This window comes from Mizuhopecten yessoensis, unplaced genomic scaffold, assembly GCF_002113885.1.
Source record: "Mizuhopecten yessoensis strain PY_sf001 unplaced genomic scaffold, ASM211388v2 scaffold6277, whole genome shotgun sequence".
In the NCBI taxonomy this organism is placed as follows: domain Eukaryota; kingdom Metazoa; phylum Mollusca; class Bivalvia; order Pectinida; family Pectinidae; genus Mizuhopecten; species Mizuhopecten yessoensis.
The window spans coordinates 282,348-299,705 of record NW_018406469.1 but is presented as its reverse complement, the minus strand read 5'-3'; the positions used below and the strand labels follow the sequence as shown (position 1 = coordinate 299,705).

Genomic DNA, 17,358 nt, shown 5'->3' with positions numbered 1-17,358 from the left:
TTGTAATCAAGTAGAGCATTTAAACACACTGATGAATGAATAGGTCCAATTGTATTGCTATATTGGGTGTTTGAAAAATATGTTGATTTCAATATTTATGAGTTTTACAATTTAAAATATTCTAAAAATTAATTGATATATATACAACAAGTAATTATTTATTTTTCAGAAATGTTGATAGCCAAAAACCAACGAGGCCTAGCGGCCCAGGCAATGCATGAACTGGGTAACCTCCAGTACCACTCCTCCAACATCAGGTACGTACAGTCAGAAATCTATTGGTACCACAACGACTGACTTAATTGAGATAGAGATGCTGACTTGAGGTCATTATTCCTGTGTTGTACGTAGTCGATATGCTCCTTTCCAAATACTAGACCAATATGTTTCTATAGCAGATCCATTTTCCACGTAGATTCCTTCTAATGACAGTTATTATGTAGTGATATATATGTTACAGGTCGGCGTACCAGTGGTGGGCGGAGTCCCTTGACTACACCCTCAACACCTCCGATGCTCTCCACACCTGGCGCCAACTCTTTGATAACAGCACCGATGTCAGCTCGGACATGCTGCAGCACTGTGGTCTGTGGGGATGTGTACTTGGGGGTGTCCTTGCTTCAAAGATCGCTCAGTAAGTAGAACCAGATTGATAGGGGCAAGTTTGGCACAGCGATCACATTGTCAGATTCGGACATATATCTCAAACATTGATTAGGAAGTATATACAAACATTTATCAGATTATGTTGGGTTACCCTAAGCCGGTGTCATGTATTTAGAATGAGTTTCTTATGAATATTAAACAAACATACTGTATACCTGGACATTTTCTCTTCAGTTTAATTTTCGACTTTTTAGCCCCCTTTAACAAGGGCGAATCTATCATTACAGCCAATATAGTAGACAGTATAATATACATAGTAATTTTTTTGTGGAGGGCTAAATTTACACTGGACGAAAACTGAGTTGATGGCCGAAGGGCGAAAGTTTGACTGGGCGAAAATGTCCCGGTACACAGTAATCATATCTACATTATATCCAAACCTTATACCTTATTGTGTTAATTGTCCACAGGTATATACTGACCCAGGACCTTGGTCTGCGTATGGAGTGCTGCTTCCTGTCTGGGTACTTCTTCAAGGTATCACTGCTGTATATCTCTACTGATGTAGATTTTATTTCTTTTTTTGTACAATCCAATATTATTGTCTATCAAAATCCTTAGTCAGTCAGCAAACTGACTACTACAGCTACTAAAGTGATGTTGGTTGAGAGAAATGTTTCAACATTTTATCATTTGGACGTGAGGTGTAGAGTGTTTGAACTGAGTGTGCTGGCATGTGTGTTTTTGACTCCCGGCGTGGGGTAACTTATGTCAAACATCTAAACAGATCTAAAATCATGGTATATATGAAGGTATGAAAACAAGGAAGGACTATGTCTCGGAATTGGTATGTTGATAGCTTGTAAATAAACAGTTGTTGACATTTAATTCTCCCTACATTGTTGATAGTCTGTAAATATACTGTTATTGAAGTTTAATTCTCCCTACATTGTTGATAGTCTGTAAATATACAGTCATTGAAGTTTAATTCTCCCTACATTGTTGATAGTCTGTAAATAAACAATTGTTGATGTTTTATTCTCCCTACAGGCCCTGTTCCGATCCTCCCTACCCCACCCTACTGCAGATCGTGACTATGCCATGTACGAGGTCGGAGAGGGTTGTGAGGTCACAAACCTTGTCCCAGGCATTGACCTCTTATCCGACAAGTTTCGGATGGACGGACGCACACTGGTGTCATCTCTACGCTGGACATCAGAAGAACTGGCGAGAGGCAGACATAACCTCTTTGTAAGGACTTATTTAGTACATGGTTAATTATAGTACTGTAAAAGGAAAATGATTCAGGGTCATACAAGACATTTAGAAGATGTTTTTTTATAATTTCTGCTTTTAGAACCAGCACATGTTGTAAATTTTATTTTTAAGTGTACAAAAATAACAAATTTTAGATTGTACACATTGCTGAAGGAATCTTACCCTTCTGGTGCCTGACCTTTGTGATGTACATATATAGACTGTCACAAACATATCCACATTTGTCTCATTCCTGTTTATCTACCATGCAGGTGCTGCCACTGCTGACTCTGTACCTACACTTCACGACCTTTGTTTGCCGTGACCTCCAGCGTTGTGTTGATGGCCGTATCTTGAAGGTGCGGATCCTCACAGACATGTCGCTGTTCACCGAGGCGATTATCACACTTCAGCGACTTCTGCATGGGGAGCGACTCCCACATACAGGCGATAGCAACTTCCGTCAGGTGGAGTCCAAGATGAAGCCTGTGATGTTCAACACAGCCAAGCCTATTACAGAGCCAGCAAACATGAAGGTATGCCCTGTGGGCCACAGTAAAAAAAAAGATATAAGTTGTCTTGAGTTGTAATTGAAAGCAAATTTTCTCACTTTTCAATTTGAATGGACATTCTCCTGATTACATTTGACCATACAGCCAATCAATTTTGCATATTATTTATTTGTCAAACATTAACATTTCTGTATTCAATTTGGCCTCAGATTTTACTTTCTGATATAATTTACCAAGCAACAGTATTAACAACAGATAGTGGTTGTGTAGACTTTTCCTTGTGAGATATCTGTATGTATTCATATTAATTGTGAGGTAACACTTTTTTGATGAGAAATACCATTGAACCTTGTGAGATGTCTTAAGTATTCATTTTACTCGTGAGGTAATACTTTTTCAATATGAAATACCATTGAACCTTGTGAGATGTCTAAGTATTCATTTTACTCGTGAGGTAACACTTTTTCAATATGAAATACCATTGAACCTTGTGAGATGTGTAAGTATTCATTTTACTCGTGAGGTAATACTTTTTCAATATGAAATACCATTGAACCTTGTGAGATGTCGAAGTATTCATTTTACTCATGAGGTAACACTTTTTAAACATGAAATACCATTGAACCTTGTGAGATACCTGTGATGTTATTCTTGCCATCGTTAAGTAACACCATTCCTTCCATTTAACAGCTGCTGGAGAACCTCCTAGACAAACGACTTCCCTCTAGTCTGGCCACGCTGTACGGTCCACACATGACCTGTCACCTAGCGCTGGTCCAGGCCCACTTCTTTGTGTCCCTGGGGGAGAGTATTCCTGTCATCCCCGTCATTGAGGATGTGTTGTAAGTATTCCTAGTTATAACCTGTACAGTCTGACATATATAAATTTCACTTAATTTGTTTCTTTCGTTTTTAAGGTTGTGATCAAGATATCTGACGTTTTTCATGATCTTAGCCTCATTTTACACAGCTTGCTGAGCTGTCCCAGGAAACAAATCACAGGACTAATGAAAATTGTATTTAAAAAAAGCTCATTTCTTCTACAACCCTTGAAAAAATGAACACATTGTTGATATCACTAATGTGTGAAAAAATGCTAAATTCTTGGGAATTAGCATAAGTTTTCCTGGAATAGCTTGGTGAGTCAGAAATATGAGGTAAGAATTGTGACAATCAGTTGTATATCTAAGAAAAGTCTTGGAATATTGCCACCGTCTGTCCATTACTTTATTCAGTAGATTGTATTTTATTTTTTGAATGACACAGAATTTAGTAGATTGTATTGTATGATATGATACTTAGTAGATCATATTGTATGTCACAGTATTCATTTAGTAGATTATATTGTGTGGATATGGTAGGTAGTATAATTGTTTGTTAAATATATGTTGTACTGTACGACACGGTAGTAACAATATTGTATAACATATATCATGTCGTGTATGGATGTATATATCACGTATTGTGATCGCTGTGTAATATGAAATTGCTGCATTTTCTTTTCCCACTCATCAGCTGCCATGTTTCCACCATTATGCGCAAACTTGTGTCTCGCTACGTGAGGCAAGTCAGGTATACATTGCACGCATGGCTTACTGGTATATATTTATAGTCGGATCAGTCATGCATGGCCCCATTCCCTCCCCATCCTCTCTCCTGTAGCACTGTCTGTATGTGTCCGTATGAAGCTATGTTTCTTTATATTTTATTGATAACTAAATTGAAGTTTGACACTATCTTGGATGGTGATTGTTTACTTTTCCTTGTTTGTTAGTAAGCGCAAACGCTTACTTAGACAGAGACATATAAGGAGATACATCTTGAAAAGGTAAAACAGTTAACAATATATAACCTTGCAAATATAATTAAACCCTCGTCCAACCAAATCCCAATCATCGGAGTGCTTCATTTTCTAAAGGAGCAATTTTGTACAAACTGAATCAATTTGCTTAACCCTTTCACCCCTATGTAGCTTTTGTAAACTCTACCATGCATTGATCTGGATGAGTCCATTATGGTGCACAGTGGTGAAGGGTTAAAGATAAAGTATCTTGTCTACAAATTGTTCATCCTTTTGATAATTAATGATTGTTAAAGGCTTTCACAGGGACAACCACAAGCTGTGGGTTCAGTTCCAGTCATTTTATTATTATAATAACAGAATAAATATTATCTGTTGTAATATGAGAAACATGAATCTAAGAATATTGTCTCCCCAATGATGAAGCACTTCCCAGGGATTGACTTATTGTATTGTATCTGTGGTTATTTTCGTATGAAGTTATGTTTCTTTACATTCTATTGATAATTAAATTGAAGTTTGACACTATCTTGGATGGTGATTGTTTACTTTTCCTTGTTTGTTAGTAAGCGCAAACGCTTACTTAGACAGAGACATATAAGGAGATACATCTTGAAAACGTAAAACAGTTAACAATATATAACCTTACAAATATAATTTAAAAAAACCTACTGAATTTACCTTAAAATCTGTAATAAACACTTACAGTTGAATTAATGTAAACTGCCTAATCAGAATGGCTATTGGTAGACAGCATGTATAAGGTAACAGAATGTCTAAATTACCTTGTCAGAGACTTACCATTAACAACTATAGCAGTGTCACTAAGTTATACCAAATAAGTCAGGATTACAGTTTAAAGTGAACTTTGTACTATATCTTACACAGAAAACATTAGTTACTCATCTTGAAATTCATTAAATGTTAATGCATGCCAGTATGAGTCAGTACTAATCAACCCACTGATCAATACACACTTTGTATTTACCTGTAGTATGAGATATGGATGCATGTTTAGTATTAGGCCTTGTATATGGAGACAGGTTGTGGTTCTTAGTCGGAAATTATCTATCCTCATTTATACACCTCCTCCAACAACGGTTCCTGTAAATGGCTGTAAATCTTATCATTGATACCCCTACATACACATACATCAATTCCTACGAACAGCAGTAAATACTATACCCCATTTGTACCTTTCTTCTCCCATCAGTTCCTGTAAGTTATTGTAAATCTTCTTATTTATACCCCACCTCCCACATCAATTCCCAGGAATGTCTTCAATGCTTACATTATATTATTCAGTTTAAATTCCATTTCAATTTATATTGTTACCCAATAGTTTATATATATTATAATTAGTAATTTTTGACTGTTTCTTGGCTTTTGTCCAATTTCGGCTGTAGGGGTGAAACAGTGAAAACTGTTTTCCAGGTCAGAGTAAACTGTTACCCGGCTCGAATTAGATGCGCAGAAATCCCCCCTCGAAAGCCCCGTTTAAGCGTTTCGGTGACCACGACTCAGTGTTGAAGCAATGGCATTGCATGCATCATTGATACTAATATTTATTTGGTAATAAAACAATTGTTTCAATGCTATTTGGGGAACAGTCAAAACTACCATCTCTCGGTAGGGGGAAGCCCTATGGAACTGTTTGCCCTTGGCCTACCGGCCTCGGGCAAACATTTCCCCAGGGCTTCCCCCTACCTCGGGATGATAGTTTTGACTGTTCCCCAACTAGCCATGAAACAATCGTATACTGTTTCATTCACTGATCTCTTCCTATGTTTCCCCATCATTTCTGTAATCTCTCATATAAGCTGACCTATATCTGTGTACTGGTATGGTAAATACAACTAAGCTGACCTATGCCTGTGTACTGGTATGGTACATACAACTAAGCTGACCTATATCTGTGTACTGTTATGGGTACATACAACTAAGCTGACCTATACCCGTGTACTGGTATGGTACATACGACTAAGCTGACCTATATCTATGTACTGTTATGGGTACATACTACTAAGCTGACCTATACCCGTGTACTGGTATGGGTACATACAACTAAGCTGACCTATACCTGTGTACTGTTATGTGTACATACTACTAAGCTGACCTATACCTGTGTACTGGTATGTTACATACAACTAAGCTGACCTATACCTATGTACTGGTATGGTACATACAACTAATTATGTGTACATACTACTAAGCTGACCTATACCCGTGTACTGTTATGGGTACATACAACTAAGCCGACCTATATGTGTACTGTTATGGGTACATACAACTAAACTGACCTATACCTGTGTACTGTTATGGGTACATCCAACTAAGCTGACCTATACCTGTGTACTGGTATGTTACATACAACTAAGCTGACCTATACCTGTGTACTCGTGTACTGGTATGGGTACATACAACTAAGCTGACCTAGGGTACATACTACTAAGCTGACCTATACCCGTGTACTGGTATGGTACATACGACTAAGCTGACCTATATCTATGTACTGTTATGGGTACATACTACTAAGCTGACCTATACCTGTTTACTGGTATGGTACATACAACTAAGCTGCCCTATACATGTACTGTTATGGGTACATACAACTAAACTGACCTATACCTGTGTACTGGTATGGTACTTACAACTAAGCTGACCTATACCTGTGTAATGTTATGGGTACATACAACTAAGCTGAACTATACCCGTGTACTGGTATGGTACATACGACTAAGCTGACCTATATCTATGTACTGTTATGGGTACATACTACTAAGCTGCCCTATACCTGTGTACTGTTATGGGTACATACAACTAAGCTGACCTATATGTGTACTGTTATGGGTACATACAACTAAGCTGACCTATACATGTACTGTTATGGGTACATACAACTAAGCTGACCTATACCTGTGTACTGTTATGACTGTTTCATTCACTGATCTCTTCCTATGTTTCCCCATCATTTCTGTAATCTCTCATATAAGCTGACCTATATCTGTGTACTGGTATGGTACATACAACTTACATACAACTAAGCTGACCTATACCTATGTACTGGTATGGTACATACAACTAAGCTGATCTATACCTGTGTACTGTTATGGGTACATACTACTAAGCTGACCTATACCTGTGTACTGCTATGGGTACATACAACCAAGCTGACCTATACATGTACTGTTATGGGTACATACAACTAAGCCGACCTATATGTGTACTGTTATGGGTACATACAACTACTGTTTCATTCACTGATCTCTTCCTATGTTTCCCCATCATTTCTGTAATCTCTCATATAAGCTGACCTATATCTGTGTACTGGTATGGTACATACAACTTACATACAACTAAGCTGACCTATACCTGGGTACTGTTATGGTACATACAACTAAGCTGACCTATGACTGTGTACTGGTATGGTACATACAACTTACATACAACTAAGCTGACCTATACCTGTTTACTGTTATGGTACATACAACTAAGCTGACCTATATGTGTACTGTTATGGGCACATACAACTAAGCTGACCTATACCTGTGTACTGTTATGGGTACATACAACCAAGCTGACCTATATCTGTGTACTGTTATGGGCACATACAACTAAGCTGACCTATACCTGTGTACTGTTATGGGTACATACAACTAAGCTGGCCTATACCTGTGTACTGTTATGGGTACATACAACTAAGCTGTCCTATACCTGTGTACTGTTATGGGTACATACAACTACTGTTTCATTCACTGATCTCTTCCTATGTTTCCCCATCATTTCTGTAATCTCTCATATAAGCTGACCTATATCTGTGTACTGGTATGGGCACATACAACTAAGCTGACCTATATCTGTGTACTGTTATGGGCACATACAACTAAGCTGACCTATATCTGTGTACTGGTATGGGCACATACAACTAAGCTGACCTATATCTGTGTACTGTTATGGGCACATACAACTAAGCTGAGCTATATCTGTGTACTGGTATGGTACATACAACTAAGCTGAGCTATACCTGTGTACTGGTATGGTACATACAACTAAACTGACCTATACCTGTGTACTGGTATGGTACATACACCTAAGCTGACCTATACCTGTGTACTGGTATGGCACATACAACTAAGCTGACCTATACCTGTGTACTGTTCTGGGTACATACAACCAAGCTGACCTATATCTGTGTACTGGTATGGGCACATACAACTAAGCTGACCTATATCTGTGTACTGGTATGGGCACATACAACTAAGCTGACCTATATCTGTGTACTGTTATGGGCACATACAACTAAGCTGAGCTATATCTGTGTACTGGTATGGTACATACAACTAAGCCAACCTATACGGGTACTGGTATGGTACATACAACTAAGCTGACCGATACCTGTGTACTGGTATGGTACATACAACTAAGCTGACCTATACCTGTGTACTGTTATGGGCACATACAACTAAGCTGACCTATATCTGTGTACTGGTATGGTACATACAACTACGCTGACCTATACTTATGTACAAGTATGGATACATACAACTTAGCTGACCTGTCACATTGACTTCTCTGTTTTTGCCAGTCATTCTTTTTCAGAAATGAAATGTTCTTATATGTTTACACTGAACTTGCAAATGTTACAGGTCATTTTGAATGTACTAGTTTAAGTTTTGAATTAGCTGTACACAATAGTGTACTGGAGAAGTAACCACTGACATTACATTAGAGATGTACTTTCACATTTCAGGCATAGATGAACATAATGTATTGGGAAAACTTTTATTTTATTGTAACATTTGTTGTAATGATTTGTATGTGGTAGCAAACTCACCTGTTCTCTTATCAGAGTCAAGATGATCAAAGTTCACGCTTATTTCCATTCATGTCAACAGTAACAGTGTTCCATTTTATCCCTGTCATACCCAAATGTATCAAAAGTTCCTTCATATCTATTAAATCCTAGAACATTAAAGATTCCCCTTACATCAAACAGAGGCATGAAAATTAAAGTACCCCATCATATCCCTGTCAGAACCAAAAGTAGCAATATGTGATTCGTCTGCTGGATAACCAAACTACTCGGTAGTGAAGCGAACGTAAAACCTATCAATCAATCCATCAATCAATCGAGTAGCAATGTTTAGCAGTATCCTTACCAGAACACAGAACAGGAAAAGTCCCCATATATTGCTATTCGAGATCTGGTAGAATTGTTGGTAATCAATCGGAGCCAATCGGAGCTCAGAGTAAAACATGTATCTTTTGTTCCTTGCAAAGCTTAGAGTAAATACAAGTTAAACCTTTACCCCATCTAAGACTTTTAAGTACATTGGACAAAAACTTTAAAAGGTAAAGTTTTAATAAAAACATGTCGTTTTGAATACAAATGGCCATTTTCAATTCATTTGAAGTGTTCTAGTTTGTTATCACTGTTAAAGCCTAAATGTAACACTTTTCCAGCATCATATCGTACGTAGGACAGGAACTGATTCCATGAATGTTTGAATCGTACCATGTATATTATGTGTAAAACTAATAATGTACATAAAACTGGGGGCTGACTGGTAAGTAGAATGGTCCAGCCTTGGAATTTCATACAGGAGCTTGATCAGCCTTATCATACTTATTATCTCTCAAGATGCGACAGTAAAATGATTTTGTGGAGTGTTACATTTCTCATACTTTACATGTTAATTGGTACATAGTGTTTATCAGGTTTTTGATAGTTTGAACTGATATTCTGACTCCCTCCCATTGGCTACCATAGACTGTGTTTTTATAGTTATATGACCTGTTTAACTTGTAGGGTACCTGAAGGGCAGGGGTCACTTAAACCATACACTATGAGTACAATGACAAAAAACAAGAACCTGAAAGGCACCAACAGTATGACATCCAAACAACAGAAAGCGAAGTCAGCCGCCGAAAGTCGCAAGGATGCTGGTAAATAAAGCTTCACATTCATATCTGGAACATTACTCAGAAAACAAATCGTAAATTAATACTGTATTCTGGAAAATTTTGGCTGCAGTTTAATTTCCCCCTTTTTCAGCCTACGTAATACTGGAGAAGCATTTATTTTCGTGGGTTTAAAATTTCGTGGTTTTCAATTTATACTAGCCTGTATCAAGGACATTATATTTAGCTGATTTCTGATTTTTCCCCTGTCTATATCTTACCAAATTCATGTTTTCGTGGGCGTATTTAATTTCGTGGATTTTTGTTATCCATGAAATAAACGAAAATTAATGTCCCAACGAAAATTGATGATTTTACATTAGAAATTAAATTAGAAGGGCAAATTTGATACTGGTAGAATATTTACCAGAATTTAAAAACAAAACATGACAAAGAAAGATTTTCTAGGAGAAAGTCAGTGATCAGTAATGTGATAATGTATTGATACAAAACAATTCGTAGAAATGGAAGAAAGCTTGTGCTATGTCTGTTGTCTGCTGTACAGAGGACGACCTGGAGAGTTTGGAGAGCGCTCAAGTCAAGCGACGCTTTACCAGCAGTAAGAAACCACTGACACTGGAGCTCATCAAGGGCACATTGCTAGCTGTGGCTGACCAGATGGTGTCCACTATAGCAGAAGTCATCCAAGAAAATGCTGAACATGCTGAAAATGGTATATATAACAAATTCTTAACTTTATTGCAGTTTATAACTTTAGAAACGATCGATGCTGTGAATGTTATTTGGATGAAATTTATTTAGCTTAAAATAATCCTGTTTTTTATCACTTTATTGTCAGGCCAATCATATCTGTTGTATTGTAAACCAGTCTTTTTTTTATTGTAAACCAATCAAATATCTTGTAATTTTCATCTTTCAGATTTCTTATTACTTTTTTGTATTATAAGATAATCAGATTCATTTTTATCTGAGTGAATCAGATTCCTGGTATTGTTAGCCAACTAGATTCCTTGAGTTCCAAATCTTTCAGATTCCTTTAATTGGATCATGGTGTTTTAAGCCAAACAGATTCCTTCTATCATTAATAATTACGTATATTTGATGTGTAGGGCTGGAGAAGTTACCTGCTGCTGAGCTAGAGCTGGTGGTGTTGTGTAAGCTACAACAGGCCACCATCGCGCGACAGAAACAGCACGCTCCACTGGCTGCTCGCATCGTCCTGTCATCCATCAAACTTCTCAAGTCATCTGACCTCTTCAAACCCAAAAAGGATGTTCCCCATCCTCCGAGGTAGGTGACACATTGTCTGTTGTAAACCTTTTGTCATGTATGTGGCAGTGCTAGAGAAATGTTCTGTTCAGTAAATGTATAAACAAAATTGACCAATAAATTCTTAGACAGTAGTGTGAATTAACTGCTAGTTTGTATTTGAACACCAGGAGAATTGACTTAAATATCTAATGGACTTTCAGAAAGTGTTACTGTTTTTTAGAGTTAAATGTGCTATATTACTGTTACAGAGGAAACACAACTCAAGACAGGTAACTAGAGTTACGGCCCCTTACCTCACAGTATGTAGAGTAGAGCACAGTCTTTTTTATGTTCATTTTTTTTTTAATCCTTCTTTTTTATGCATACAGAACATTGCATAGCACTTCTGAATAGACCCTTTGTCTAAGAGAAACCTCCTGTGTATCCAAACTTGACATCAACCCTTATGTGATGCTAAACTTTGTAGACGGACATAACACGTATTTGCCTTTATAATGAGATACATCATCCTTGGTATCACATGATTTGCTCATTTGAGATTGCCACAGTACTCTTTAGTGGAGTGTTACTGCTCACAGTTAGCCTCCTTTACAACCTGGTCTCCCACACATCTGCATAAGCTTGTTTTAGACTGTCAATATCTAGTTGTAAAACTATATCTGACAGCAATGAATCAGTACTTTCTTAGTGTTAGGCCACCAACAGATACATCGGTAATGAAAATTAATTATAGATATATATATCTTTGGTAGTTATACACTTTTGTAGATTAAACCCAGATTTCCTTTATATTTTAATGAGTTTCTCTCATATTGGATTAAGAGTGGTATTGTCTCACAGTAAAGGCCCACCCCTAGTTTTACTTTGTATCAATAGAATGTCACAGTAAAGGCCCACCCCTAGTTTAACTTCTTATCATTAGAATGTCACAGTAAAGGCCCACCTTTAGTTTTACTTCGTATTATTAGAAAGTCACAGTAAAGGCCCACCCCTAGTTTTACTTTGTATCAATAGAATGTCACAGTAAAGGCCCACCCCTAGTTTTACTTTGTATTATTAGAATGTCACAGTAAAGGCCCACCTTTAGTTTTACTTCGTATTATTAGAAAGTCACAGTAAAGGCCCACCCCTAGTTTTACTTCGTATTATTAGAATGTCACAGTAAAGGCCCACTTTTAGTTTTACTTCGTATTATTAGAAAGTCACAATAAAGGCCCACCTTGAGTTAAACTTTGTATCATTAGAAAGTCACAGTAACAGCCCACCCCTAGTTTTACTTCGCATCAATAGAATGTCACAGTAAAGGCCCACCCCTAGTTTTACTTCGCATCAATAGAATGTCACAGTAAAGGCCCACCCCTAGTTTTACTTCGCATCAATAGAAAGTCACAGTAACGGCCTACCCCTAGTTTTACTTCGCATCAATAGAATGTCACAGTAAAGGCCCACCTTTAGTTTATTTTTGTATCAATAGAATGTCACAGTAACGGCCCAACCCTAGTTTTACTTCATATCAATAGAATGTCACAGTAACGGCCCACCCCTAGTTTTACTTCATATCAATAGAATGTCACAGTAAAGGCCCACCTTTAGTTTAACTTTGTATCATTAGAATGTCACAGTAAAGGCCCACCTTTAGTTTCACTTTGTATCAATAGAATGTCACAGTAAAGGCCCACTCCTAGTTTTACTTTGTATCAATAGAATGTCACAGTAAAGGCCCACCCCTAGTTTTACTTCGTATTATTAGAATGTCACAGTAAAGGCCCACCTTTAGTTTAACTTTGTATCATTAGAATGTCACAGTAAAGGCCCACCTTAAGTTTAACTTTGTATCAATAGAATGTCACAGTAAAGGCCCACCCCTAGTTTTACTTTGTATCATTAGAATGTCACAGTAAAGGCCCACCTTAAGTTTAACTTTGTATCAATAGAATGTCACAGTAAACGCCCACCCCTAGTTTTACTTTGTATCAATAGAATGTCACAGTAAAGGCCTACCCCTAGTTTTACTTCGTATTATTAGAATGTCACAGTAAAGGCCCACCTTTAGTTTAACTTTGTATCATTAGAATGTCACAGTAAAGGCCCACCCCTAGTTTTACTTTGTATCAATAGAATGTCACAGTAAAGGCCCACCCCTAAAGTCACAGTAAAGGCCCACCCCTAGTTTTACTTCGTATCATTAGAATGTCACAGTAAAGGCCCACCCCTAGTTTTACTTCGTATCATAGAATGTCACAGTAAAGGCCCACCTTTAGTTGCCTTGAATATGTTTTGTCTGTTACTTTGTATGAATCACTGTTTCGTACTGACTACATCACCATTCTTTCTGCTTTGTTCATCATTTCTTCTGTCTTTCATTATGCGACATTTCGTGTTTTAGTCACACACGGGATCGCCAAAAGTAAGTTACGTGTGTCCAGAGGTTGTGGACTCCAACTGTATACTTAATTTGTATTACCCGAGTTACATTTGTCCCCGTGTGACAGTCATGGACTCCAGAAACTGTTTTTGAGTTAAATTTGTCCCTGCATGTTGTTGCCATGGTTACGGTTAACTATTACTTAATAATTACAAACAAATAATATGTCACCATGCTGTGAATAGACTGTCAACTTCCATAATTTTATCTTGAAACACGAAAGATTGTTTTCTTTTGCAAAAATGCAAAATTGTTTCATTTTTTTTTTCAACAAGTAGAAAAATAAAAACAAAAATGGAAAAATGGAAAGAGTTTGGTTAAAATCAAGCTGATTTAGAAATTCATATTTCACAGATCTCACTTGCATGTTTGACAGATGTTTAGTGTTTACTGTTATCATTACCATACCCTATCCCTTCCCCGAGTGTATTATATGCATTGTATATGTATATATTGTAATTCCCCTGTGTATTACATAGTACGTATAACATAATTCTACCCTAAATTCACCCCATTTTGTTACTTATATTTGTATGTTTACCCATTTCCTTGTATTTATTTGTAACTTGTATGTACCATATACATATATTTTAACTCTACCCTTAATCACCTACACCACCCCACCCTCACCCCCAACCCGAGTATATTACATATATGTTTATTGTAGCTCCACTTGTTCCCTGTGTTTAAAACCTGACTGGTATTTATGTAACAAATACATGTATTGTTACCTTCCTTTTTATTACCATAAATTCACTTCAAACATTTTCTAAATACTCAGGTCTGTATTTAATCCAACAATGAATTATATGTCTTGTATATATCCTAAAACTCCCTATACCTGTTACATTTGATGTTTGGGCCTCTGGTGAAGGTGTGGTGTTGAATGAAGGAGGCTATGGTGAAGGCAGGCTAAACCTGTTGAGTATGAGTGATAGCTATGGTGAGGGCAGGCTAAACCTGTTGAGTATGAGTGATAGCTATGGTGAGGGCTGGCTAAACCTGTTGAGTATGAGTGATAGCTACGGTGAGGGAAGGCTAAACCTGTTGAGTATGAGTGATAGCTATGGTGAAGGCAGGCTAAAGCTGTTGATTATGAGTGATAGCTACGGTGAAGGCAGGCTAAACCTGTCTGTCCGACCGTCTATCTCTGTAATAATGTCCTATATCAGCATCTATCTTTGTCTGTCCATGTGACTGTTTCTGTCTATCTCTGTAGTAATGTCCTATATCAGCATCCATCTTTGTCTGTCCATGTGACTGTTTCTGTCTATCTCTGTAGTAATGTCCTATATCAGCATCCATCTTTGTCTGTCCCTGTGTCTGTTTCAGACTATCTCTGTAATAATGTCCTATATCAGCATCCATCTTTGTCTGTCCCTGTGTCTGTTTCAGACTATCTCTGTAGTAATGTCCTTTGTGTCTGTCTCTCTATCCATGTGTCTGTATATATCTGTTCTACAGTCCAATAGATGTCAATGCCTTTCCTTCTCTTCCATTCTATCTGTCTTTGATTGTTTCTGTCTGTGTTCCTGACGCACTGTCCTATATATGTCAGCGTCCTCGATTCCACATTTGTCTGTCTTTCTCTGTTTGTCTCCGTTTCATTAATGATATAATTAGCTGATTTCAAAGCTTCCTTTTTCATGTCTTCATCATGCACATATACTTCTGTTGTTTCTTACTTACAGAAAAGACCATGGACAAAGGTGGAATTAAACCTTGTTCATGCTTATTCAGTTGTAGATAAACAGTTGGAAATATCAAATTTTGTTTTTTCTAAAGTATTATAATCTTTTATTTGATTAAAATTAACAGTCTAAGGTAAGTTTGCTGTTAACATAATAAACAGATGTCCATATTTAAGGATGCAAATTTTGTTCTGAGTGTTTTAAAAACTTGAAATGTATAGAGTATAGTTCAAGTATTTTGTTGGAAAGGTTACATTAATATATGGTACAATACAAAATTCTGTGATAAAGTAGTTCTGAGGAGTAGATTGTTCAAATTATTTCAAAATAGATATTTCGAAGTGTAAATTATGTTACTCTTGTTTCTTATTATTGTACTTACACATTATGCTGAGGTGACAGGACTGTGAAAATGATGCATGCTGATACTAGTGAGAAGTATTTGAGTTGTTCTGAGTGATATCAGTGAGCCATGTTTTATTGTCCCTATATGTCCCTGTGTTACACTGGTGTATCTCTTTTGTCAGGCCCTCGTCCCTGAAGGGTCAGAACAGTTCACGCAGAATCCACTACGCGGAGGATGTGAAGATTGTGTCTCCGGAAACAAACCAGTTCCAGTTCCAAAACTTCCAGAGTCGGTCGCGTCTTGATGCCCGTCTTTGGCTTGACTGTCGCCAGGCACTGGTGAAGTGTCTCATGCTGCAGGTTGGCGGCCTCGGACAAATGAAAGGTAGAGAGCCTGCACTGTTGACGTGGATATGAGATATGAACCTTTTATCTTTTTCTATTTATCAATCTCTTGTGATAATATATAATTAGCCAGCTTAATGTCTTAACGTAGATAATGTATACACAATCATTCCCAATAAAAGACAGAAGTCTTTATTCTGAGGAGAATTTCCTCTTCACTGTACACACTCATGGGTGCAATTATATTTCTTAATATGCATATTTGAACAGATATCTTGAATAAGATAATATCAGTATTTTAAAAAAGGTACCATGATATCCACTGTCAGGATATAAAAATATCCTTTGTTTAGTTTAACTTATGCTTAAAGGATGAATTGATATGCTTGGTGTCATTCAGAGTGATTTCAACTATAGCGATACCAAGTTCTAATTCTCTGTTTGGTCCGTGTCAAAGGTCAGTGATCAGAATCGGTTGTATGTTTTATTCAGTTGATCCAGATATCAAAGTCCTCCAGGAGCTTGCCGATTGTCGCCAGTACTGTGTTGAGGGTCTGAGTGAGGCTGAAGCTTGTGGGGACAATGAGACCCAGGCAGACTTCCTGATGTCAGGGGCCTTCCTCAACATCATAGAGGGCAAGAGTCTGGAGCACACTGCCTCTCTGGTCAAGGTAGGTCTATCTATAGGGTCTGGGATGTGATGAATCCTAGTGAATAGGGAGGATTGTTAAAGTTTAATAAGAAACTGATTTTGCAGTGGCCAAATTAAAGGTGAGTGCAAGGTCTTAGATAAAAATAAAATGGAAATATCAGGAGATCCAAATTTTATGGTTTTGCCGAGTGGTCAATTTCTCCATTACTTCATCTAATTTTGGCAATATGATACTCATGTACTAGTCTATATGGTTCTGCTCCAAAGGTTTAATGGTTCTGTAACTGTTTACATTACAGGATGTGATAGGACTGCTCGAGAAGATCCCTAAGCGATCAGTTCCTTCTGAGCAGCTGTATGCCATGGCTATTGTCCTGAAGACAGACATTGATGCCGTGGAGAGAGAGGATGAGAGTGCTGTGTTTACAGAAAAGACACTGAACCAGTACCTGACAGCACAGAATATTATATTACAACAGGTATGAGAACTTACTCCAGACAGGATCAGTGTTCATCATACAATAACTTCT

The 17,358-nt window shown here is 37.4% G+C and overlaps 1 protein-coding gene across 3 annotated transcripts in view; it reads left to right on the top strand.

Moving 5' to 3' along the window:
* LOC110451885 (cilia- and flagella-associated protein 54-like) overlaps positions 1 to 17,358 on the top strand; it is a 70,341-nt gene that overhangs the window by 37,172 nt on the left and 15,811 nt on the right. For all 3 annotated transcript variants that reach the window (XM_021500113.1, XM_021500112.1, XM_021500111.1), the window contains 15 exons: positions 170 to 257; positions 461 to 634; positions 1,077 to 1,143; positions 1,657 to 1,857; positions 2,136 to 2,399; positions 3,066 to 3,217; positions 3,891 to 3,947; positions 9,986 to 10,122; positions 10,643 to 10,810; positions 11,208 to 11,388; positions 11,619 to 11,639; positions 13,757 to 13,777; positions 16,014 to 16,216; positions 16,669 to 16,847; positions 17,128 to 17,307. In XM_021500113.1, coding sequence (XP_021355788.1) covers positions 170 to 257; positions 461 to 634; positions 1,077 to 1,143; positions 1,657 to 1,857; positions 2,136 to 2,399; positions 3,066 to 3,217; positions 3,891 to 3,947; positions 9,986 to 10,122; positions 10,643 to 10,810; positions 11,208 to 11,388; positions 11,619 to 11,639; positions 13,757 to 13,777; positions 16,014 to 16,216; positions 16,669 to 16,847; positions 17,128 to 17,307 — 2,093 coding nt within the window. The remainder of the gene's footprint in view (positions 1 to 169; positions 258 to 460; positions 635 to 1,076; positions 1,144 to 1,656; positions 1,858 to 2,135; positions 2,400 to 3,065; positions 3,218 to 3,890; positions 3,948 to 9,985; positions 10,123 to 10,642; positions 10,811 to 11,207; positions 11,389 to 11,618; positions 11,640 to 13,756; positions 13,778 to 16,013; positions 16,217 to 16,668; positions 16,848 to 17,127; positions 17,308 to 17,358) is intronic.